The sequence below is a fragment of the Zonotrichia albicollis genome, chromosome 8, assembly GCF_047830755.1.
Source record: "Zonotrichia albicollis isolate bZonAlb1 chromosome 8, bZonAlb1.hap1, whole genome shotgun sequence".
NCBI lineage: Eukaryota > Metazoa > Chordata > Aves > Passeriformes > Passerellidae > Zonotrichia > Zonotrichia albicollis.
In genome coordinates, this window is record NC_133826.1 from 3,865,344 (window position 1) to 3,891,480 (window position 26,137).

Sequence of the window (26,137 nt, forward strand, 5' to 3'; positions counted from 1 at the left end):
CAGAGGCAGAGGTACACATTACACACAGGGCACCTTCCCTCTACACATGGTTTATTCCTGCTGATGGCAGAACTGAACTGAAGCTGGAAGTGCAGAGTTCCTCTACTATCATACCCTGCACTACTGGATGCCTCAAAGGCCCTCCTCTGGCACTCCAGGCTCCAGCTGGAGTAGGAAACATCTCCACAACTAAATCCTAGGATACTGCATTTATTATCTGTACCTCTATTTGTATATATATATCTAATCTTAGATAAGGAAGGCATATGGAATGTTTCTCTCAGGGAACACTCCACCTCAATAAAATCAAACATATTTCTACAAAACTGAGAGGAAGAAAGAACCTTAAAAGGTTTAAATCACAACTTTAGCTGACCTTACTGTGCACACACCTTGGCATTCAACACTAAGACTGAAGGCTTTTGTTTTAGAAACTCATTCTCAGGAACGAACAAGGGCACTAACCACTAGTAAAAATGCACCAGAGTGTTAAATGTACTCACTTCCTTTATCCAGAGCAACTTAGGAGGCTGCATTTCCACAGACATGGCTCCCCCTACGTAGCTGAGAACCCTGTGCTGGGTGGCATTGATGCGCTTGACTTGGCTGGCGGCACGATGGTCCATCCACATGATCACATTCCTATGGCTCTGTCCTTGGGGAAAACAGGAAAAGAGTTATTTTAGCTCACTTTTAACCCCAGCTCAGCACTGTGAGTTACTTGGCTCTAAATTGCTTCACATTTTCACTTTTACACTGAAAACTCAAATTCTGTTTGTGTTAATAATTCACAGTGGATATCTAAATATAAAATTTTAGCCCTCTGACCCAACTTTAGCACATGTTGAGCACTGAGAATGCTGACTGAAACCAATCGGCCTTGTGAGCATCCAAGAACTGTGAAACACCATGTTCTCTTGTATTTCAAAGAACCCAAACTTCCTGACAAAGTTCACATATTTAGTTAAAAATATAAAGGAACATTATGGTGACCAAAAACTGAAAATGTGCCAAAATCCAAACAATTATGTTGTGAATTGAAATTAACTCAATCAGCTACAGGAATTCTCTCTCCTCTTCTATGGTTATGAGAAGAACCACCCTAATTCCTTTCCAAAATACTGTTTCAAAGGGGATAATTTGCTGAAATGCTTTTATTTTGGATGTGCAAGGAAAAAGCATTTGGCAAGTCTGCAGCGCACACAAATGAGAACAAGAAGCAAAGAACATTTTATCCAAATTAACCTCCAGAGGACCTGCCAGAGAGAGGGAACAGTAATCCAGGTGACAATGCAGATTCCTCTCTGGCTAAGTACACTGCACACTCCACAGCACAGCCACTCAAGCAGCCTCTTGAAAACATAGTGCAAAACAAGGCAGAAGTGTGAGGCACATCAATATTTCTAAAATGGATTGAAATACAGCTCAGAACTGTGAAACTGCCTGAAACACCACCACTGCAAGGCTCTTCACAGCATTAGAGTATTGAGTGAATTCCTGTCTTGTTTAGCACCACAACTGTGTAAACTCAAAGTTCTTGGGAATATCAGAGCACAGAAATTGAGAACTGAATTTGACTCATTAGACCCAAAATAGCCTCAGACATCATTAGGCATTGAATAGATTGTAAGAGACTCTCAAACTGAAAAATAAATAATCTGATCTAAATTTAGAAAAGGACATTTTGGGGGCAAAACTGGGTTTTGAGAAGGATACAAGGAGATGACAAACACATCTGAGAACAGAAAAGGAACATACACAGAATTATGATCATGTCTCTGTGACTACTGATATAGCACACAATCTTAAATGAGATTCACTGGGTAAAAGAAGTGCAGCACAGACTTTCTGGGAGTCTTCTGAATCATCTACCCAAAACCTAATAAAACCTCCCAGATTTTTAGAAAAAGGTCACAGACTGTTTCTGAAGTTTAGCACTGTCCTAGCAAAGACTGAACACCAGTGTAATAAAATACTCAAACAGAACTCTGTGCCTGCAGCTCCATGACAGAGCAAGCAGTTAGACTACACTAACACTAACATTTTTAACATTCCTTTAGCCAGTGTGGATGGGCATTTATACACACATAAAAGCCATGATCAGTACAGTCTGAAGGAGAAGAAAACATGCCGAAAAGAAAAATTAGTGTAGATTTCCCTAAGAAGCAATTTCTCAGAGCCAAGATGAATGAATGTGATCTTAGGATGCCAAATATTTAACTAAACAGTAAGTAATTCTCATCTCTTATTTAGTTTTGCAGTAAAATTAAAACAGTAAAATGAGGGGGAAAATCCTCTTATAAAAGAATTTGTGCCATCTCCATCACCAAGAGTCAGCCCCACCACTTGGTATTTGGAGGACATGGGAAGTTCTCTCCCACCAGTGATAAAACTCACACAGTAACATCATGTTTTGTGTGCAGCCCTACCTTCAGAGTTGACTGCCAAAGGCTGGAACTGTTTATCCACCACAACAAGGGAACAGGTAGCATCAAACCCAAGCCCTCGGATCTGGCTGGCATCCACTCCACGAACAACTTCCTGAAAATACACAAAACACACAGAAACACAAATATATCCATGCATGTGCAAGCACCATGTGAACTAGGGAGTGCACAAAATGAGTTACAAGTTAGCACAAACACTGAAATTTCCTAAATTCAGTGTTCTTTAAAACTTCCAATCATAAACACACCAAATTACCAGAAATTCTTTGTGTTTCAAATCCAAATTCAGAGGTCTTTATCCACAGCCCTGGATAAAAGCAGGGAGCACAAAAATATCAGTAAATAAAGGTAGCAGAAAAGCTGCAATGTTAATTTTCTCTCTTTTCTAAAGCTTGGAGCTGAGCTGGGTGTGAAACATAGATCAGGATTAGGACCAAGTGTTTCCATCAGTTACTTCACTGACTTCCTGCCTGTGGAAGGAACAATCTTCCAGAATTGCTTTGGTAATATTGTGTTTGTCTTGCAGTACTGAAGGGTTCCAAAACTCCAGTTGGTCAAAACCTGTAGCCATGATAATACCTCTGCAATGCACAGCTTTACTCAGCTACCAAGAGTGTGAATAGCACACTTTTTGGAAGGTTTTCAAAAAAAAAAAAACCCAAACCAATGCCCCAAAATGCCTGAACTTCATGGCTTCCAGCAGCACTGGAAAAAAAAACACAACACCCACAAGGATTAAGTGCCAAATGAGGCTGCAAGACACCTAAAATGTAGTATGGTAATAAATTGCCAGTTCTCAGCAACAATAAAAATATCATTATTTTAATTAGTACTATAAGGAAAGACTTTCAGTAGACTTGCACAGTGCCAGTCTCTTATTGGCTCTGTAAAACTGCAGTTTCTGAGACCATTTTATTGCTTAAATATAAGAGATTGCATTTAAAGAGGTCAAGAGCAAGAACAAAGCCACTCAGACAGAGAAAAATCAAATAAGCAGAGGAAGACTTGCTCTGCTTTAATGTCAAGCTGCTCTTCCCTATCATTGCTGTCACTCCCTTCTTTTCCTTCTATCCACTCACCTCCCCTTCTCCATCTCAGGGCATTTCTGCAGAGCCAAGCTCATTAATGTTTGAAAAGGCTGATCAATAACTAGACAATGGGTGAACAGTCCATCTGCAAATTACCAAGCTTATCATGAATATTTAAAAAGCCAACCTTAGAACATGCAGCAGGCAGGGGCTGTAGTGAGGTGGATGAAATGGCCTCTGTGTGCACTGCAAGCAAGGTCTCTAATTTACCTTTATCTCCAGCATGTACAGGCAGAGCCTGGATCAAAGGGTACAAATTTTCCCCTGTAGTAAAGTCCATTTCAATCTGGTTTTATGCCCGATACTATCCACTGACATTGATTATTTATTTTGGTCTTATAATAATGGATCCTTTTATAATGGGGATAACAAGTGTTGCTTTAGGGGCCATCCACAAACCAGATTACAATCTCTACAATAAACTCTCCTTTATGACTCCAGAGCTGCTCTTTGGAGGTGCAAATGGTGTTTCCAGCTCCTCCCCATCTCAGGGTTTCCCATTTGGGTACCAAACCACACCTCTGTGAAGGTGTGGCTGTGTGGCCAGACCCAGCACATCACACTGGCACTGCCATCGTGGGGCACAAGGAGTGACAGCCATGTCCTCTCATTCCTTCCTCTCCCACCCTGACACCCCTGGCTCAGCTTAAACCTTCATTTGTGTGCCCCCATCATCTATCTCAGATGTTCTATCCCAGCAAATGAAGCTCAAAGTCAGTGTATGTTATAAATAAGATTCTGATAAATTTGCAGAGAAAGGACTTGGAAATTGTTTTCATTGAGTATTGAAGACCTGGGCAGCATTTAAGAAAGCTCTGAGTCTAGACAGTGTTCAACTTTAATTTCAGTCTAAGATTGAAATTTTTGCCCTCCAAGTCAGCTCTAAATATGAATTTCCTTACATGTGTTTAGGAAGCAAGTCAGATACTGACCCGAGTGGAAGTGACAGGCACAGGGACCACAGGACCATGAACATTCAAAACTTGCAGAGTCACCTGCAGCACAAATCCTTCATTTTGCCCTTGCCCACCTTTGTGACAGAGCAGCAGGCAGCCCAGATGTCTGCAGAGGATTGCTCATAGTGGTCTGGCCGGGGCTCCCAAACCTGGATGGGCTGTTCTGCATGTGCCACCACCGTCCCAGCGCTGTCCACCAGCGCCGCGCGAACGCTGGCTGAGCCCACGTCAACTCCAACGTAGTACTTCACTGCAGCCTGCTTCTCACTGGGCATTTTTGATAAAACCAGCTGAAGGAAAAAAAGGGGTTAAAAGCAGATAAAATGACTGATGGAAAAAGTGCCAAGAGCTGCTGCCTCCCATCAAGCCGAACATCCCACCTGTGGTGTGATGCAGGTAATTATAAAGTAACTACACGACATGTTACCCAGAGGAAAAAAAGAATAAAGAAAGTTAAGTTTCCAAGAGCTCTCCACCATCAATTCACACCACTTTTAAGACTCAGAAAATAATTTTCTGAAAATGTGTTGAGCCATGACAGCATGGTGTGAAAACTCTGCCTACTCTGACATCCTACAAGAACAAAGTGAGGTTAAGTTAATTGATTTAATTATTCACAATGAGTTGCTTATTTCACTATATTAACTTTAACTATTTGACATTTAATACAGTGACAAATTCACTGTTCTTAATTTCTCACGGTCTCTTAATTAATAGTTAACATTTACATTTTAATCAAGCTGTGAGAATGCTAAGTAAGAGCTGATAGAAGTACTTAAAACGTCAGACAAGTACCCTGTTTAGTGCTTGTATGAACATTTTACATCTCTGAAACACATGAAACTCAGCTGACACACAGCTTCTGATATTCAGAAAATGAATGGATAAACTGGCATTTAAAACACATGGTATTTACAGAGCATCAAAATGGCTCTACTTAAAAACAGCCCACTTCTCCTAAAGAAGTGACCTGATAATATCTGGATATGGCAGATGAGGTGGTTAGAGGGAGGAATATAAGCAAAGGGGGAAAGATCTGGAAAGTCCTGATTAATAGAATATGATTATTCACATTCCAAATCAATATTTTTTTCTTTTTTTTAATAATAACATTGAGTAAAGGTCAAGATCTACTGGAATAATGTAGGCGTCTTTCACATCCATGGCTGGCTTGTAACCACTGCTGCTGATAGATATCACAAATCTACAATCATTGAGGGTTAGACAAGAAAACAAGGAGCCCTCAGTCTCAGAAAATTCCGACTCTGGATAATAATTAATTAGAACAAGGCTTCATTTGCACTGAAAATGGCATAACACCTCGGCTGAAGAAATCAACTGAAGCTTCCCTTCCTCCCATCCCTTTAAGCAGCTCATGGAAATGTGGTCAGTCAGTGCAGATCTGCCATCACACAATCATTCCTCCCTGCTTCAATCTGGCACTTCATGCCCAGACCCCACTGCTGGGTCCAGGGCCCATGATTTTGTTCTTTGCTTGGCCAGCATGAGGGAGTTCTGTCCCTGGTACAGACCAAAGCAGTCACCACATTCTGCTCACACCCTGCAGGGTCACCAGAGTAGCTGCACAGATCACCAGCTTGTAATAATGTCAGAAAGTAGAAAAACCTCCAAGCTATAGAGCATATTGTGGTCCTGCTGGAAATGCTGGCTGCTGCCTCCCAGCATGCTGGTTCTGCCCAGCAGATTAGGTGCAACACACACTAATCTCCTTAAGCAAGGTCATGTGTCCAAGCGATGAGCAATCAGCTAAAAATAATGGTGTGCCATGAGTCTAACACCTAGGAATATTGGCAAGAAGGCCTGCTTTATTTTCTTGGCCCTGGCTCTGTGACCTGGTCAGAGGAACAAAAGCCAATCCCTCTGCCAGAGAAGACAACTCTGCTGCTAGGGGTGATTAATAGTGCATCTGTCACCTGGGGGGTGACAGCACTCAGCTTCTCCCTCTCAGCCCTCAGCTGGAAAAGCAGTTTTAAGAGATTCTTTTCAACAAGGTATTTACTTCTTAATTTTGTACTTCACCTCCCCAGAGCTCCAAATGCTGGCTGCAGGTGCTGCAAGTTCCTTGTGAGAAATTTTACTACAAAGGCATTGCATAATACTGTTCCTGATACTATCTCACAAATTTCCCTGTTTTTCCCCTATTTCGGCTCTGCCTTTAGCTGCTGACTCATAAAAAGTTGAGAATAAACCACAAGCTGCAAAACAGATTCTTTATTTTTTTAAACATAGGCAAATCCTTCTTACTTGCTCTTCATAAATACAAATAGCAAAAGGAGTATTTTATATCCTGCCTCCTGCTCACACACACAATATTACTCCAAATTTCTCTTCCTTGTATGGCAGCCTTGATTTTAGCTCATTAATGTGTTTTTGCTACTTAGAGAACAAGCTTAGCAGATGTTAGAGAATTAAGCTCACAGTACCTCCTACTCAGCACTTGAAATTATGGCTTTGCATTGGATTCTTCCCACAAACATTTGAAACCTGGAACCCAATCTGCCCATGTAATGTTTACTTTCCTTTTTTTTCCTTACTAAGCAACCAGGATGTGCCTGTGTGAGTGACTGGGCAGGAAGCAGAGTTTGTTTATGTGCTTGAGCAGTGCCTATCAGCCTTTGCACATCCACCAGTTTATTGCTGCCAGTCAGTGGGAACAGGAAAAAGTGACAGTACAAACCAAGAACCCCAAACGAACAGGTCTCTTTCTGAATAAAGCTCACCTAGATTCACAAAGCAGCAAGACTCACTCAATATCTCATTTTAAAAAAGCTAAAAGTAAATATGAATCCTTTTTCAAGAACAGCAAGCAGAAATTACAGAGGTTTTTCAAAGTAAAGTGTCTCTGCAACTGATCTGCTTGCAAAAACATAATTTGATGCCAAGGGTTTTTTTGGAATACCAAACACTTGGTATGCCACCTACTTATCAACCCCATCCACAAAAAGCACTGTCATCTCTAGGTCATAAATGTCAGCAATTATGGACTCTGCCCAAGGGTATTTCTTGAGAACCTAAGAACTCAGCCGAGAAGTTGGTGGAAAATATTTAGTCAAAGTACAGTGATAAGAATTTTAAAAAGGAATGTTGTCATTCTGTTTTGTTTCCAGAAGATTTCTTTGGTACAAAAGGAAACTCCAAATCAAAGCTGAAGGAACTCTTTAATGGATTTCAGGGGTAGCAGAAGGTCCCTGCACAAGCTTGTTGGTTTGGAATTTGGAAACCAACATTCATTGCCATGTGAAAAGAAAATTGTTGTGCAAATAAAATGTTGGTTTGGAATTTTTTATCTGCTGGATTCTTTGCTTCTGCAGGCAATAAAATCATGAGGAAAACTGAACCAGAAAAATGACTGAAATAAAATGTCCCAAAAGTCCTGTCAGACAGGTCAGTCAATCAAGCACAATGTTCCTAACATGACACCAAAATATTTTATGCATGGATGATGCACGTTCATGGACTCCCAAGGGATGGAAGGCAGTGGAGACAGGACCTCCTTCAGAACCCTGAAGTATCTAAACTCAGGAAGCCTGGCTCCTTGCAGCCTCCTTCAATACAGCCTTGTCTGTCCACTGCAGAACTCAAGCCTCATATTTTCAACTTATTATTTGAATTTGCTAACAGAAGGAGAGGGGCAGAGGAAAAAAGTAAACTTAAGAGACATGTCCAGCTTGACCGTGTTAATCCATGACTGCAACTGCTAAGTCAGGACAAGAAGCCAAAATTCCCTCCAAGCACTAAACCAGCAATGGCCTCTTTCTCTGCAAATCACAGCAGGGACAGAATGGCTTTTCAAACAAGCATTTATGATCAAAAGGCTACAGCATATTATAAATATTTATATGGCCCATTAAATAATAGTCTGTATAAATATTATTCAAAATGTGCATGCTGGAAACCACAGACTTCCCAGTTTATCCTTGTACAAATGTGTTAGTTTTCTCACATAAGCAATGAAGAAAGAAAAAGGAGGGGTGAAACTCAGTTGCAAAAATATTAAATAAAAAAAAAGAAAATCCTTAACATTATTTACTTTAATTGAAAAGGAATGAGTAAGTAACCCGATGAGTTTTTCATGAGCACTGTTAGACTTGTCTGTCCCACTTTACCTCAGTTATTGAGCTGCCAGGATGTTCCTTTCTGTTAAAGCCAGGGTGCAGGAGGGGCTGCACTCACATCAACACAGGCCCAAGCTCCGCACAAGCTTTCAGCAGCAGCAATTTAGACTTCGTGGTGCTGTGTGCTTAAACACAAAGAATTAGGAAGGGCTGGCATGTCTCTTTTAAACTTTGATCTTTGGAACGCTGCGGGCTGCCCAGACCCGGTGATTGTGGATAAACAGAGTGTTTTTAGTAGTGCAGCTGTGCTTTTCTATGGGTTACCAAGAAAAAGATTAACAGGCTCAAATTAGCCTTCATAAGCTTCGTGTGAAAAGATCTAAATATGCTAAAGAAAAGCTGCTTTTCAATTGTAGAAAGGACATTAACCAAAACAAGCCTTTTTGACATTATACTGGAAATTCAGCACTTTGTTGGCTTGCTAGAGGTAAGTAACCAGTACAAGTGGTGGTGGTAGAGTGGCAGGATCTCCTTGAAGACAGTGAACTCCCTTTGCTCTTCCAGCTTCTGTAATTCCTGTTTGGATGTGGAAAGAGAAAGAAGGCACATGTCTGTGTGGGAGAGCAGGAGCAGATGGGGAATTCTAACACTGTGGTGAAGGGCAGCACTAATATAGCAAATATCCTTAAATGCCCAAGGGAGTGTGCTATAACTATCAACAAGCATTTATTTGTCAGCTACCCCACAGCAAACAAAACAAACACAAGGAACAAAAGCACACCTCACCTCCCCTTTTCCCTTCCCCAAACAGAAATATACATGCAGGATCTGTCTTAGAAATGTGAGGACTGTGCTAACAGTAACAAAACTGGAATGAATAAAAATGGAGCTGAGGAAAATATGCTTCTTCATTGAAAACCAAACACCTCTAGATTCTTTCATCAGTTCTCTGGTACATTCTGTGAAGTTTTCTTACATATTATAAGGAAAACCAGCTTAAAATAATGAAAGATTTCAGTAGTAGGATAAAACGCTGATTCCAGTCCTATAATATTTAGATTGTTCCATCAAAACCTTCCTAACTGTCCCCCTAACATTGTAACACAATGTCAATAAAACCCAGGATAGGCAGGACTGATTTTCTACTATTCTGATATTCTACTATTTTCTACTATCTCCTTTTCTCTCTATAAATAATTCACTATGTACTAATTTGCTTTAATGTAATGTCTCTCCAGATCTTTTTTCTTCCCCTTGCTTTCAGTGTCCAAGACACAGTCATTACTTCATTGCTGCCCTTTGCTCTCTAATTCTATCTTTTGGATTTTAAATACTTTCAGGCCAAACTACTTCCACCTGCTCTGATTTATAGCAAGACACATTCGGGTTTATCCTAATGTAACCAGGAAGGGGAGAAATGAAAATTACTAAATTATTCTAAGAAATTAGATCCAAAAATTATTTATTTTCAGCTTCTACTGCCTACATAGTTATCTCACTCAGGAACAGCAGAAGGATGGCAGCATGACCAGTGTCAGTAAATACCAACAGCAGGGCTGGTTTTCTCTGTATTCTGCTTGAGAAGAGTTTGTACAGAAAGAATTATTTGCTCTCCTTCCAGTTCCTGTCTTCAGCTCACACAGGCAGACACAGTCTGTGGCAGTGATGATCAAATAGGAGCAATGGCATTCTGGCCCCTGATTAAAGAGCAGAGCATGGCTGTGCTGGGTCAGATGAAAGGTCCAATTAGCCCAGGATCCTCCACAAACAGCAGAAGCCGTAAGAAAAGCATATGCCTGCCCTTTTCATCCAGCAGTCCTTCCCCAGGACACCTTTCCTCCTGCTATCTATAGTAAAGGCACTTCCTGAGCCAGAAATTTTATCTTTAGGATTAGCAGACCTTGAAAGCTTTTTCCTCTCCAAATTTGTTTGTGCTCTTTCTGAATCCAGGGAAACTTTTCTAACTGCAAACTACTGCGGTAATGAGTTATAAAGTTCTGTGTAAACAATGCAGGAAAAAGCCCTTTGGTTTGTTCTGAGCATGCCACCTGCTAGTTTTGTTTGATGTGTCTGAGTTCCTGAGCTAGAGGAGACATTAAGCAATTGCTGTGTATTTGCTTTCTCCACGCAGCCATGATTCCATTGCATTCTGAATCACCCCCAAAGGCCTCACTGCAGCTATCCACACATCATGGCTATTGAGCTGAACTCACAATCTCTACATTAAGACCAAAAGCATTTCCCTGCTCTGAGTGCTCATGGAGGTGGCAGTAACACAAGCACTATAACACACTGCAGTAGTCAGTACTAATAAACAGCAACAAATAATGCCAAGGCCACCGTGGGCAGATGGAGATACTGCTCAGAGATGCTGCAGCAGGAAAACAACGTGTTGGTGTCAGCTCAGAGGTGCTGCTGAGGAGCACAGAACTGGCCAGGGATGTCCAGCTTCAGGCAGGTCCCAAAACACAGAGCTCAGAGCAGAGGGATCCAGGAGCTCTTCCAGCTACACGCTTGGGGAAGACTCGGGGCTGCTCCCCCTGGTTTGCCCTGGCCCTGCTGAGGTTGCTGCATGCCCTGACAGGCTCTGCACGGCAGCAGCAGCTCGAGGCCCTCGCCAAGCACACCCGGCTGTCCTGCTGCTCCCTGGCTGTAACTGTGGCACACAAAGGAAACAAGTGCAGCTGCCCCTGCTCCAGGGCCCACCTAACCCCGGGAACAGCAGGAAGCACCTGCAGAGAGGAGCTCTCAGGAAAAAGGAAGGCTGAGAAGATGGCTGTGAGAACACAAAACATGAGGTGAGAAGACACAGCCTTTGGGGAAAACCAACAGCTCCAATTCCCTCTGAAGCGCTCTGGGCCCTGCTGGGACTGGGCCATCACTTCAAAAGCAGGCTCTGATCCTGCATCCATCAGTGGCAACCCCCCAGCCACTATCAGGAGTTCAGGATAAATCCCTGACACTCATGAACATCACAGGTGCACTCACACCATGGCAGGATTTTGAACACTTGCCATAACCTCCAGTTTGTCCAGCAGAGGAAATGTTGATCAGTAAATGCCAGGCAGGAAAACCTAAGGAATAAGGGGGGTGTCTAGCAGCACCCTTCCTTTTCCCCAGCCTGGCAGCAGCAGTGGATCCAAGCCATGCACACCACGCTGCTGAGATCCATTCCTGCTCTGACGCTGCAGCTGCACACATCCCCACAGGCTGTGCTAATGACCTGGCAGACAGACGTGTCCCAAATGACTCTGCAGAATGCCTGGAGCCCTGAAAGAAGACACTATCTTGTTTACATTGACTGAGGGGGGAAAAAATGCCATCTAATTATTACATAAATTCTGGCTGTAGCAGCTTCATGACTAGTTGAAAAGAGGTAACAGGCTCCAAAATGACTGATGGACCCAAGTGTTTGGATCCACAGCTTATCAATCTAATGCTAAGGAAGATCTTTCATATCCCTGTGTCTCTATCACTTTAACCTACTCATGATGGACAGAGAGAATAATCTCTGCTCTTTGCCTGTAAAATTGATTCATGTACTGTGACTTTTTAAATTTTTTTCACTCTATGCTATAAGGAAAATGGAGAAACAAATAAAAAACCAACAAAGCACACGCCACAAAAAAGCAGTATGCTCTAAACACAGCCTAGCACAATAATGTGAATTTGCAAAATATCTGTTTAAGTCATAAAACGTAATTTGGAGGAGAATGCAATACAAAAGGGACAATTACAATTCACACAACAGCTTTAAACTGCATTCCTGCAGCAAACCAGCCTTGGCACCAGGAGTTCTGTGCAGGTTAAGTGGGAAAATACAGCCATTATGCCACTGTGGATACAAATTAGCCAAACTAGGCTAGTGCTGATACTCTAACTTTAATCCCATCTTTAGATTCCGGTGCTACATCACGCTTGAATCTGGCACTAACCCTGTGATTACGTATCAGCAGATCAGTATAAAAATAATTTGTTCTGAGTTCACAGTTTTATGAAATGATAAAACATCAAAATTAGCATTCTGGCTGAAATCCACTGCATTTCCCATCAAGGCTTACACATTTAAGCAACATCTGAACCAACTGCCTATAATTACTCCTGGCAGATACTGGAGCACTTAGGCCAGCAGTAGATGCAACAGTGAAATAAATTTTTAAAGACATGCTGCAAACCACTTCAAGATGCTCAGCCCAGAAGCAAACATGTGTCCATAAGCCCAATCCACGGTTTATTTTACAAGATTTGTTCACTCTTGCATAGTAAAAGCCTGAGAAGAATGACAGCCCCAAGTAATCTGTCAGTTTAAAATTAAACATTTATTTGGGCTGTAATTTCAAAAACACTCTCCCCAAAGTTCCTGTCAGAACTACTTAAGGGGAAGTGGGGTTGCAGATTAGCTTAGGTTAAAAGAAACACTAATTCTGCACAAAACCAGTTTATTTATTCAAAAGAACCATGGTTTTAAAACGATAATTTAACTGAGAAACACAGAATGGAGTAACAGAAGTGGCTAAGAATACACATAAAAACTTCCTAGCATAGAACTAGTTTATTTAGTCTCTATTGACACTATAAATTTATTTCTGCCATGATTCTTATAGCTGGGAACAGCTGTCCCTACAAGCAACCAATTCTCTCTGCATTCAACCTCCTATCCCAGACACTCTTCCCAGGAAAAAGAAGAGTCTCTTTTTTTTTTTTTTTCCATATGCTCATACACCTTCCTGAAGGAAAGGGACCAATAACATTACAGAGCCTTTAAAATTTCATGGTTTTGTATTATATCTTAGTATACTTTAAAAATATTAATCCCAACTACTTAAGGAAATGGTCTTCCAGGAAAAGAAAATAGAATGAAATGCATGAGAATGAAATAGACAAGAATGAAATACACGAGAGTGAAATACACAAGAATGAAATGCATGAGAATGAAATCCATGAGAGTGAAATACAAGGGGATGAAATACACGAGAGTGAAATATACGAGAGTGAAATACACCAGAGTGAAATACACCAGAGTGAAATGCACAAGAATGAAATGCATGAGAGTGAAATACAAGGGAATGAAATACAAGACCACCTTCCCAACAATGTGTCTGCTTATTACTTCTTAAAAACCTCCGAGATGACCGAGCCCTTTCCTCTACTTCCCTGGAATTTGTTTCGTAAGTGCTGTCCAGAGAAGAGCACTGGTGCTAAGTTTATGAAACTTCCTAACAAATCCCAAGCACCTCAGCAGGGAAGGAATCTGCCAAGTTACCAGTTCCTCACCGGGGCAGAGCCTGGCAGCAGTGAGGCACACGGCTGTGCTGGCAGCTCTGGAGCCAAGCACGAGTAAATTCCAGCAGGTTCCTGGGGGTGCTCTGTGCCAGCCCAGGAGCTGCCTGGGATCACAGGGCATGACAAGGAGACCAGGCTGTGGAGGTGCCAGAAAGGGGAGCTGCACAAGGACGAGGGAGGCAGCAGAGGCAGCAGGACACAAGGGCCAGAGAGACGAGACTGGAGACTACATTTATGGAAATCTCCTAGGGATATGGAGGATTAGGCAAGTGTGTTAGTGATGTGCATGTCCCACCTGCCTAGGTCAGGTCACCTGAGCACTGCACTTTCACAGAACCACAGAAAAAGCTAAGCTGGGAAAGGACACTCAAGGATAATTGAGTCCAAGTCCTGGACCTGTACAGAACCCCAAGAATCACACCATGGGCCCAAGAGCATTGTCCAAATGTCCCCTTGAGTTCTGGATGATTAGGTTCTGTTACCCTTCCAGGGCAGCCTGTTCCAGAACCCGACCACCCTTCGGGGGAATATATTTTTCTACTACCCAACCTCAACCTCCCCTGACACAGGTTCAGGCCATTCCTTCACGTCCTGTCACTCAGCATCATGAAGAAATCAGCGTGCGCCTCTCCTTTTTCCCTCACCAGAAAGCTGCGCATCCCATTTGAAGCACATGGGAAGGTGGCTGGGATAAAGGAGATCCAACAGCACAGGAGGCACTGGGAGGATCCCTGTGTCCACCCTGGGCAACACCAAACGCCTCCCCTGGCACTGGGCACCCCAGCGGGGGCTGTGAGGGGCAGCCCCGCTCCCTCTGAATTACAGTGAGAGTCACATATGGCCGTGCTCTACAGAAACGTCAGGAGGAGACAACTCGGGACAGCCAGCAGGCCGTAAATCCCCCGGGCTACACGAAGAGCAAGCTCTGAGCTGATCCGGGGCGATGTGAGCGCTCAGCCCACGCATGGCCGGGGCGCGCCGCACGGGGCCCGCGGCTGCGGCCAGGGGCTCCCAGGGGAAGGAGGCGGCGCTGGTGATTAAACAACAACACGAACGCCAGAGCTCCCTTCAGAGCAGCAGGATCCGAGCCCTACCGGAGGAGGACGGAACCCTCCGGGCGTCACGGCGGAGAAGGGGCAGGGACGGGGGCAGGGACGGGGGCAAGGAGAGGGCGGGAGCCGCGCTGAGGCGGCGCGCGCGGCGCTCCCCTCACGGGCGGCCGCGCTGAGGGCCGGAGGCCGCCGCGGCCCGGCCAGCGCCGACACTTACTCTGCAGCCATCACTTACTTGTGCCCCCGGCACTGCCCGGGCCTGCACACCCCGGCGGGGACGTCCCCTGAACCCGCCGCTGCCGGGAAAGCCGCCGGGCTGCCCCGGGCCGGGCCGGCCGCGCCTGCGCCGGGAAGGGGCGGGCGGGGGAAGCGGCGGCGCCGCCGGGCGCTGAGGGCAGCGGCGGCTCGGGCCGGGAATCGCCCTGCGCCCGGGTCTGCCCCGGGAACAAGGCGGGGGCTTGGCGCGGATTGTAAACGGGTGATAAATGTGATTTTCCAGCACCGCTGCCGCGTACACGGCTGGGAAATATCGGGGGTCGTAGAAGCGGTGCGAGAAGCCACGTGGAGATCACTGAGAACGTATACAGTATAGAAGAATAAATATATAAAAACATACAGGCAAATAACTATGTAGAAACATATAGAAGAATAAATAAACAGGAGGGAAAGTCAGGGCTCAGGACATCTCTCACCCTGAGCTTCCTTAAATGTAATGTAAATGCTTCTGAAATAAATAGACTGCAAGCCATGAGTTTGGTTCTCTGCATGGGGACAGAGTTTTTACCTGAAAAGCTGGAGAGTTGCTGATGTGAGGAAGAAAACCCTGGGTTTAGTTAAGATTTACTTAAAACAGATAGAGGATGCCCTCAAATGCATCCCTGGAAAACAGAGAAATCACAGAGTCAATGAGGCTGGAAAAGACCTCTTGGATCATCGAGTCCAGCCCATGGGCCAGCCGTGGCTGAGCGCTCCATGGTTTGGGACAGATCCCACCACACCCCTGCCTGACCCTCCCCAGCCCACGCAGGGAGGAGCAGATGGCAGCCCTCACATTCCCATCATGTCCAAACACTTCTGGCCCCAGGGAGCCACCAGGGATTTTTCCCGTTACCCCCCAAATATTCTACAACAGGAAATCTTGCAGCAAAAAAAAGTTCTCTTGCAACATTTCCAGAGTATTCCCACTTTGGCCGGAGCAGAAATGCTGCAGGAACAACCTTGCTCAGGGAAAGATGAGTGTTTGTCTCGTGGTTAGAGCACAGGGTTCGTGGTCAGGAGCTGTGGGTTCTCATTCCAGCCTTGCCACTGAATCATTTTGAGAGCTTTGCTAGTCACTTTGTACTAGAACCAGTTAGGAATTTTCCGTTGGGATGGTTTTCTGATGGAAAACACTGCTTATACCAAACTGAAATCTGGGTGAAAATTGATTTTTCCTTTGGGAATACCTTGTGTCTGGGCTGGCTTAGAAAGGACATTTGACCCAAACTGAAGTGTGTGGGGGTTTCTTCATTAGTCCAAATGTTTTGCTTTGAATAATGGGTTAAAAAATAAAATACCCCCTCCTGACTGTAATTCCAAGTCGTTTTACAGCATGGTGTGAATGTGTGCCCTCATGCTCTGCTTTGCTCCCCAGGAGGTCTGCGGTGTAGTGAGATGTAAATTTCTGTTTTCTGAGATGTGCACATCCCAAACTGAGTCAGACCCGGCCCACGGGGACAAATCCCAGAGCAGGGCCACCACTCTGGCCAGGGAAGCACTCCATGCAGGGAAAGTGTAAAGTTCAGAGACACAAACGAGCTGTTTCGCATTAGCTCAGTGGCCTAAAACAAGGCACCGTGACTGGGGAGATACCCAAATGTTCTGTTCAACTGAAAAGCAATAAAATGAAGCCCAGAGAAATGGACCTGATTCTGTTCCAGAATCCCATTCCTCTGTTCATTAAAAACAAATTTATTTCTGCCCTCTGTATAGTCATACACTGACAGTTGCTTTTAGTATAATACTTGTTCTCCTCCCACAATGTATTTGTAGACACCACTGAAGTCCCTTATTTGTTTTGCCAACTTAAATATTAATCATTTATTTTCTCTCATAACAGCAAGTTGTGGATTATCTAATAGTTTTTCCTTCACTTCTGTCAGTCAGAATTCATCTTTTCTGAGTGTGAGTGATCAGAGTCTGACATACTGTGTAATGTTTAAATGATGGCTTGCAAGAGACCTGTACAGTGGCAATAATAATTCCCTCTGCACTCTTTTAGTTACAGACAGGCATCAAATTTGCCTTTTTTACACTTATATCACATTAGCACCTCAATTTATCCAGGTATTTTTGCTTCAATAAATAACAAAAATAAGTACAGACAAATTTGTTAACTTTTGCTTAATACATTTTTCCATTTCATCTCACTTCTCTGGTACTCACATGGTTTCTTTCCAAGTGAGTGACAAAGGAAGATATTTTCAAGAACAATTATAAGTTTCCAACTTCCAAAATCAAAGTCCTGAAAATGCTTTTTATTAAAGAATCCAAGTTTAGATTATCACATATTCCCAAACCCACATGAGGCTTAATTCATTGCTCCTTTGAAATATTCTGAAAGCTGAAGGTTAAGAGGTGTTATATTAGTGCAGAATAATGATGATTAATTTGTGCTTTGTATCAAATGCAGGAGGAGCAGATACATGTGCAGTGAAACCTCTATAATTACAAAATCTTTCTATAAACTTGAAAATATTCTATGGATGTATGTGTCTTAAATGAACTCAAGACCAATTTTTCCTGTTTAGTGTGTGGCTGCTGTAGTTTTCCACCAAATAACACCCCCCCTTCTTCCAAGATTCTGGACAGATTCACTTAAAATACACCCTTTTGCCTTTTCATTACAGAGTAACTAATGAAAATTCCATTTTAAATGTGCTTTCTGGGAGACGGGGATGTTCTTTTTTTTGTGATTAACCAGAGCCCGTATTTCAAGCAGCGGGGAAACAGCTCCAGGTAGTGTAAATCAGCATTGCCCGAGATGGCCCTCAGTCCTCTCAACCCCACAGAACAATTTAGTGGGTTTAGATGACAGTTGGCATCTTTGAAATATTCTCTTTTGCAGAACTAGACTCGATGTGACACTTGCTGGAGAAGAAATCTTGCATAAATCTGTCGGAAAAGACTCAATCATATTACTTCACTAGCTGTGGTAACCTTTGGAGGCCAAAGTCCAGACAGGTTGAGAAATGGAGCATGAGTCCATAAAGGTGACAATTCCATTAACTGCAATCAGAGAGAGAGGTGAATGGTGAGATAAAGACAAATGACTCCTTCTGTAAAGAAAAGAAAATATGTGTGTGCAGGGGAAAGAGGCAGAATGAACATTTTCCAGTCTTGTTGAGGAAATAAAGACCCAGCCCTGCTCTGTTGAGATCAACACAAAAACATCTCTTGAGCTCAGTGGGTGCAAGTTTTGACCCAACATCCCAACTTCTGGTGAATGTCAAGCAGCAATGGACCTCTGAACACCCCAAAATTACATTTAGATGTTTATTAGCATAGAAATAGAAAGGAAAAAGTATTTGATAAAGTTCTTGCTTGTTTGTGTGCTTTGGCAGTTCATACAAGCACCTGAGGGTGGGTTTTAATCTCATTTGATGAAGTATAGCACTTCTTCAAGTGTAATAGGAGGTATAAGCTGGGGAATACTCTGGATAAAGTACTCACTGGGCCATTAGACCAGGACTATTCATCTAAACAGGGAAATGGAGAAGTAAAAACCAAATGAATTCCCTGCAACAAGAAGGGATTTTTGAGTGTACAATAGGAAAAAAAGGAAATTTCCTTTGGGGTTTTTTTTCTGGTTTTAACAGAAATATTAGGTTACTCTTGGATACTGGAGTGGCCAAAAAGGGAAATCCCTGTTTTAAGTTCCTCTAAATATAGCCAGAAAAAGAATTCCAATTTTATCAACTTGCGGTCCTTTTCCTCACGTTTTGGGCAGCTCACCTTTTAAATACCAAAGTCAGAAGCTGATACAAACAAGCAGACAATATTTCAGACTCCACCAAAATTCCAGTGTCTTGCCCAGGGCCTGTTCCTGCCTGCCCACTTGGCTGGACACCAATATCCTTTATTCTCAGGGGAGTCAGCCTTCCAAAAAACCACTTGGCACTGGAGTCAGGGCTGCTCTGTTTTCCTAACGTTCGTGGCAGGCAGGATGTTTTCCGACTCTGGTACCCAACAGTTGAGCATTCCAGACAGCACAAGGATTTTTCTTTTGAAACCACACTTCCAATGCCATAAGAATAAGGGAGGTTCTGTGATTCTGTGTGCTCCTGGTGGGAAAATGGGATGACTTTGCTGTCCCACAGCAATGCACAAAGGGAAAATGCACATGGCTCTTGCCACCTTTGTAAACTCTCCTTCTGTGGTATGAATGCTGAAAAAATCCTGGCTTAAAGTCCTGTTTCATCAACTGGTTTCCCTCTGGGAAGATTGCCAGAAGGAGAAGACCCCCTCCCAAAATGTCTGGCCTGAAAAGCAGCCCACTGGTGCAGTGTGGCAGAGAGATTGCTCAGTAGTCTGTGCACACAGTGTTTTCAGCGAGTGAAAATGTTGTTTGCTCCCCAGAACACACAGTACAGACACCCCTACAACTTTTGTTGCCTATCTCTTACACTTCTTGAATTTTAAAAACGTGACAAAACATGACTTTATCATTACCATTTTTATTCAAGTGATTCCTGAGCTCACTGATGTCAGGGCCAGCTCCAGCTTTGCAGCCTTTCCCTTATGGAACACACAGTGCCCAGGGCAGGGCAGGCAGGGGACAGCTCAGCCAGGACTGGACTCTTCACTGCCCAGGAGCAAACACACTGTCCTGGGAGGCAGACTGCCAGAGACACCCCCCACAGCCCTGTGCCAAAATCCAGATGTGCAAAATCGTGAAATCACAATCTGTCGAGCTGGAAATGAATTTCACAAGCCAAGCTGTGAAAATGTCCTCAAATTTCACAATACTTTATATCTCCAGAAAAACTGCGAACAGAGGTTAAATTTTTTTTCTGCAACATCCTTCCAAGACTTTTTCCATAGGATATGACCAGCTTGCATGAAGTGCTTTGTTACAGTGGTGATATATCACACAGTGGTGCCAAGTCCAGTCAATGTGGGGAGGATTGAAAAGGCTCAGCCACCCTCCAGGCAGTGTGTCCTGATGCCATTCCTGGCACCTTCTACAAAAGGCAGATTCTATTTTGCCTTTTGAATTCCAAAACTGGTGAACACAGTCATGGGAGGCAATCAGTCAGGATCTGTTAATTTATAAAAAAATATAACTGTCTGTTCTCCAAGGATAAGATTAACTGGGATCTGTACTTCCCAGATTATAAACAACACGCAGCCTTTCTCCTTAACTCATTGCAAAATGTACAAATGTTCCAATGCCAGCTCTGTAATCTTTTAAAATCTTAAACGGAACAGGGGCTCATTCCATTACCTAAAAAGAAGTTTGTAGGATCATGTAGCTACCTGCAAATCACACACAGATAAACCAAACAGCACAAGAAACAGGGATAAAGTCACCTTTTATGTAGCTAGTTCCTATAACAGTGAGATTGTCATGCTCTGTATACAACCCAAAACAAATTGTCTGTTTAGAATTAAAATATGATACTATTTCCAAAAGTCTTGCCTCCAGGGAGATCATTTTATACCAGAGGGCAGATTCAGCTCTGGTGTAGGATTTCTGATTTTCATGGAATTGCACCATTAAGGAATTTGGCCCAACATCTTGCCCACACTGATGCAATTCAACTTTTAAGGGACAGCTATGGGGTTTCCTCCTAAGTCAGGCCAAGTTTCTGGAACAAGGGAAGTCTGTAAAAGAAACCGTTGGAGGGATGTTTTAGTCTGGCATTTAGGAACATTCCCATATTAGAAAACGTCACAGGATTTATTTTGTACGTCTTGCATGATAGAATTTCGTGCTTTTTCTTCTTTCCTTTCAGAGACATTGTCAGTAGGTGGTCACAGTAAAACTGGATAAACCCCAAAGAAATGTAATGAAATGATTATAGACAGAGTGAGTAGAAAGACATTTGTGAATCCAGTTCGTTCTGCCTTGTCTTTGTTATATAAACCTATTTTCCATACTTAATGTATTGCCTCAGCTTGCAATATATGATTAACAGAATGTCTGCACCACTCAGAACTCTGGAGAAAAATGTGAGATGTTAATTCACCAACATTTTAGGCAACTTCAGATATTCTGGGTGTGACTGATCTCGCCGAGTGCTTTGGATTTATGCTTTGCATGACAGATGGAAATCTGAATACACACATTGATGCTCTCACTGATGTTGAAAACTTCTGTGCAGGAACAAAGAGCTGTAACACTTCCCTGCTCCTGCAGCTAACCTGGTATTTCCTAAAATGATGCAGCTCCACAGGTCATGGCCCAGCAAACAGGAGTTTCCCCAGCTCTTCCTGCCAGCGCTGCACGTACCGGGCACCGTGACGGGGTGGAAATGTGATGCTGTCAAGGGTCTGGGGGAGATTATTCCCTTCCCTCTGCAGTTCTTTGAGCTGCCCAGACAGCATGAAGCAGGTGCTCAGGTTCTTAAGGCTTCCTGGGAAAAACAACACTGTTTCAAAACCATACCCGAACCAAAACTCTGGAAAGATTAATCGAGCTTGGGTCAAGAGGGAAGAAGGATGCAATAGCTTGTGACAGCAGTGAGCTGGTAAATGATGTGCCCAGTGCTGAGCTCTCCTATGAATAAGTCAGAATATTCAGTGCATCACATCTAAAACTCCTTTGGAGTATTGACATAATATCTGAAAGAACATGGAAAAATGATAGGATAATCAAAGGTAGATTTTAATTTTCCTGCTTGCATTCTTACACTAATCTGAGAATCACAAAGCCTTAGTATAAATCAAATTGAGCAAATGGTCTCAGTAAATTAAAATATAGACTGAAATATATGTAGAATATGCTTTTATGTGTGTTCAATAGTTACAAAAAACTTTGGCACAGCTGAAGTTTGCACAAGAAGCAGAACCTGCTTCAAGCATTCTTTAAAATCCCATTCTGCTTTGGTAACCTCTGGATTTTGCAGCTTGTCTTCCCAAAGCTCTGATAAAGCAGTCATGGCTTTAATTAATTTTTTGAGTCATTGGCCAGTCAAAAAAGCTGAAAGTGAAATAAAAAGCAAGACACGACAAAAATCAGAAATACTGGACGTATTTGCCATTTCTGTCAGCCACAGCTACGAATGTTGTGATAAAGCGAGATAAGAAATTGAGGAAGGAAATAAGTGGTAACTGCATTCTTATTTTAGAGTATTTTATATCTGATTGTTCCAAAATGAGGAGGAATATGTGACTGGGAACGTGACTCCACCCTCTCCAAGGCTTGCTGGTGTCATTGTTTGTGAGTGTATCCAAACACCAGAACAGTTTCCTTACCTCCAGTCTGTTGCAGTCATGGAAATGCCATGGGATGTTCTGGTGGACACCTCATCCCCATGGCCACAGCGCACCCTGGGAAGTGGTCATCTTGGGACATATGGGACTGGAAAATAGAATTGCAGATAATTATTCTGTATTTCCTTCCATGGAAGCCTGGCCACTGAGGGTCAGCAGCTAAGAAGCAAATCCATGTGCAGGGCACGACTCTGCCATAGTGGGCACAGGACTGACATGTGGCTGCTGAGAGATCAACCTTCCTTTGTGACCACCTCTCACAGCCACCTTGAATGCCAAGTGCCCTGCTTCCAGTTAACTCTGGTTTTTTCCTCTTTACTTTATTGCTTTTAAATGAACTGGCAGCTCAAAGTTTCATCTAAAGCTGTTTCATATGCTTTTCTGCTTTTAAAAAAAAAGCCCATCTGAGGATTTTCTACTCACCATGAAGCTTTAAGAAATCACATTGATCTTGAATAAAAAAACTATCTGAGTTATTTTGTTTAAATGCCAGCAAAGGAAAGAAATCCCAGACAGAGCCATGGATGTGACTGTTTGCCATCCTTTGAGAAAATAAATATTCTAAGTCAGCTCAGTGGTCCTTGTGCAACTGAGTTTCCAAATGTTATAAATTGACACCAATACCATGACCTGAATAACTCAAAATTTTGAACCAAGAGTGATGTCCCCCTGTAAAATAAAGACCTCCCAAATTAAAACTCCTAAAACTCCAGCTGGTCTATTTTGAGCTATAAAACAATTTTCCAAGCTGCTGCCTGTATTGGGCTTCAAACCAAAACTGAGTGAATGCAGAGGAGGAAGTCTAATGTACAACAGTTAAAATATATGAAGGTTTTGGGGTTTTGGTACATCAAACCCTTCAAAGTACAACATATTTGCAGTTTGGTATTGCAGGCATTTCCCTACCCACTGGAAAGTGAATCTGCCATGGAGGAATACATGGAGGAATAGGTTGCTCTCAGATGATATCACAGGCTGGTCATATCCTTGCTACATTAACTTTTTCTGGGGCAGAAGAAACTTAGTGTCACCTGTAGTGGGGGGCTGTCCTGGTTACCTCCTTCTCTTTCATTTTACATACTCCTATTGGAGGGAACCAATTCAGAGGCTGAGAGTGGTATTTTTGGCCTTTTAATCACGGCCTGTTCAAGGTAATCCATATTTTGGCAATGGCCCACAATGTTATCTTCATCTGTTAGCTATTGCCAGATTTATTCCATAGAATTTTGCACAGATCCCAGGACCAGGGAGGCTTCTGGCTGAGATTCCCCCCCAGCCCAGCTCCCAGCAGTCCATCCCAGCCCTTTGCAGTGTGTTTAGCCTACAGAACCCCACATTGTGACTCTGGGTTGAGCAACAATGTTTGGGACACCCCCTCAATGTCCTTAATGTTGGGTGACAGGAAAGCAGGGGAGGGAACGAGCCCCTGCTTTTGGTTTGCAAGGTCCTGAAGCCCAGAGCTGTGGTTCTAGGGGATCTCTGCTCTTTGACAACACTTCCCACCACGTGTTCCAGCCAGGAAGATGGATGTACCTCAGTTAAAGTGAGTAATTCACTGAACCTGGGCCAAACTTTGAAGCAAATCTGGGCCAGTTTACTGCCTCAGGAGGAAACCTGGTTTTTGCATGAATTAGATGTGAAAATAAGCAGAGCCTGACTGACATCTCCAAATTCCAGCTGTAAGGGTAAAACCCAGAGGGCATGAGCCTCAGGCATGACAAAAATGAGGAGGGGAAAATGAGGCTTCCTGTCTCCCCTGCAAGAGCCAGAGAGACACACTTTATTCAGGACTTAGGCTAAATTGTTAATGATTTATACACTAATTAAGCAATGTTTATAGAATGGCTTACATATGTAAATGGCTGTAAAGATGCTTACATTTTTCCGGCACTCTCCAATTAAACCAACTTTCATTACAGAGCAAAACAATTCCATCCCAACTTGTTACACCAGTTCTTTAGCCAGGCAGCTTTGCAGCCACTGCTCCCAGCTCAAACTGGGCTATTGTGTTTCTCTGAGGAAACTCCTGTGCTGGTTTGTAGTTGTTTTAATTCCATCACAGATCACATTCTGTTTAATGATAATTTGATTTTGCATTGCAAGACCCAGATGTACATTAGGAGGTCACAACCCTTCCATTTATCTCGTAAAGTAACTATTTTTTCCCTGAGTTCCATCAGGTTAAAACAGTTAGCAATTTTTCTCCTTGAAGTGTCCCTTCAGCTTGGCCAAGATATATAATAGATCAGTGTAGCTACAAATGCATTACAACATTAGTCATCAATTAGTTTTAAACCATCCCTGTAATATATCATTTATCCAGCTTGCTGTAGCACTATTGTGAACATTTAATTTTTTAAAGGCATCTTGATTTTTTAACCTGACGGCTGCATCCCCCTTTTGTCTCCTGTATAGACATCTCCTTAAGGAACAATAAAAATTAGATTTGTTTGACCTGCACTCAGGGTTCGTTTAAGCGAGATGGATTTTAATTGCTCTGCCCAGTCTACCAGACAGCTTTTATGTAATATTCCAGACATTTACGCACTGTCTTTCCCCTGCTGTAAGCAGGTGTGTGTGCCCACAAATGCCTGTGAAGCAGCTCTTACAATTCATTTCACATCTCTGACAATCCTCTGGGAAATTGCTTTCTCTGAGATACTGGTTGGCATCAAATTAAGGCCTCCGGTCATTGCCACTTCTTCCCTCCTAACACCATTTCCTTTTGTCTTTAAGATTCACCTTCTTGTGTGGCTAATTCTAAAAGGACCTCGCTGTGGATGGTGTTCCTTGGGCTTGTGTTGTCATTACATGGCACGGGTGACTCACCCCTGCATCTCTCATAGTGAGAATGGCTACAGGGCCTTACCTGTCTCTCCCCAAATCCATGATGTCCTTGCAAGAAGATCTACCACGGGAAGAGATTTGGAGTATAAGAGAGCTCAGTCTGGGAGCAGCAGGTCTGTGCCACAGTCACTTGGTATCTTTTAGGATCTCTAACTTCAATTAAGAAGTCATGTGAGGAAGTTATCACTGACTCAGAGCCCAGAACACCCTGGCTGCTCTGCCAGCTCCGAGTGGAGGCACAATGAGCTCACGATGAACCTTATTTGCTCCAGCTGCCCCATCAGGGAGAGGAGAATCTCATGTGGAGAGTTCTCTCCCTGATATCTCTTCCCTTCCATGGGTGATACAATCTGATGTCCTCTGTTTTTCCTCTTCTCCCCATTCCTAAAAAGGAAGAGTTGGCTATCCCCTGAGTTACCAAATCAGCACAGAAAAATGGGCCTCCTAAGCAGTTCTTTGTGCCTACAGCTGGTTCTGGTCTCCTCTCTGTTGGACACACACATGTACTTAATTCCCAGTTGTGCTGGATGCCTATTAAAAGAACAAATCTGCAAGTGAGGAGGGTCCCTTCTGCCATGTCAATGGGAGTGAGACACGTAAATCTCCGTGCACTGAGGCGAGTGAATGCTCAGAGTGCTCGGGAGAACAGCTGGGAAAGGGAATAAGCAGTTTTTATTCTGCTGCAAAGTGTCACTGATCCAACTCACTAAGCTGATCCTCATGTGGCACATTGTGCCTGCTCCATGATTCTGCCTGCTGCTTCCAGGGGGGTAACCCAGAGTGCTCAGCACTTCAGTCAGCACAGAAAAGGCACAGCCCTGCTTCTCCCACAGTGCTGCAGCCAGCATGGTGCAGAGCAGCAAGGCAGCTCTGCAGGGGAAAGGACAGCTCCAGAATTTGTTAGGGGCCCTG

General features: G+C 43.3%; 1 protein-coding gene across 3 annotated transcripts in view; it reads right to left on the minus strand.

The window, feature by feature from the left end:
* Window positions 1-15,284, minus strand: part of FGGY (FGGY carbohydrate kinase domain containing) — a 128,073-nt gene extending 112,789 nt beyond the window's left edge. Inside the window, exons 1-5 of one of the 3 annotated variants that reach the window (XM_074545696.1) lie at window positions 15,138-15,283; window positions 8,617-8,752; window positions 4,566-4,776; window positions 2,430-2,541; window positions 504-655 (exon numbers count right to left, since the gene is read on the minus strand). In XM_074545696.1, the coding sequence (XP_074401797.1) occupies window positions 504-655; window positions 2,430-2,541; window positions 4,566-4,766 (465 nt within the window). In that variant the 5' untranslated portion in view covers window positions 4,767-4,776; window positions 8,617-8,752; window positions 15,138-15,283. Of the gene's footprint in view, window positions 1-503; window positions 656-2,429; window positions 2,542-4,565; window positions 4,777-8,616; window positions 8,753-15,135 lie in introns of all 3 variants that reach the window. The other 2 variants (XM_074545699.1, XM_074545697.1) reach the window with 2 other exon arrangements.
* Between the last annotated feature and the right edge of the window lie 10,853 nt (window positions 15,285-26,137).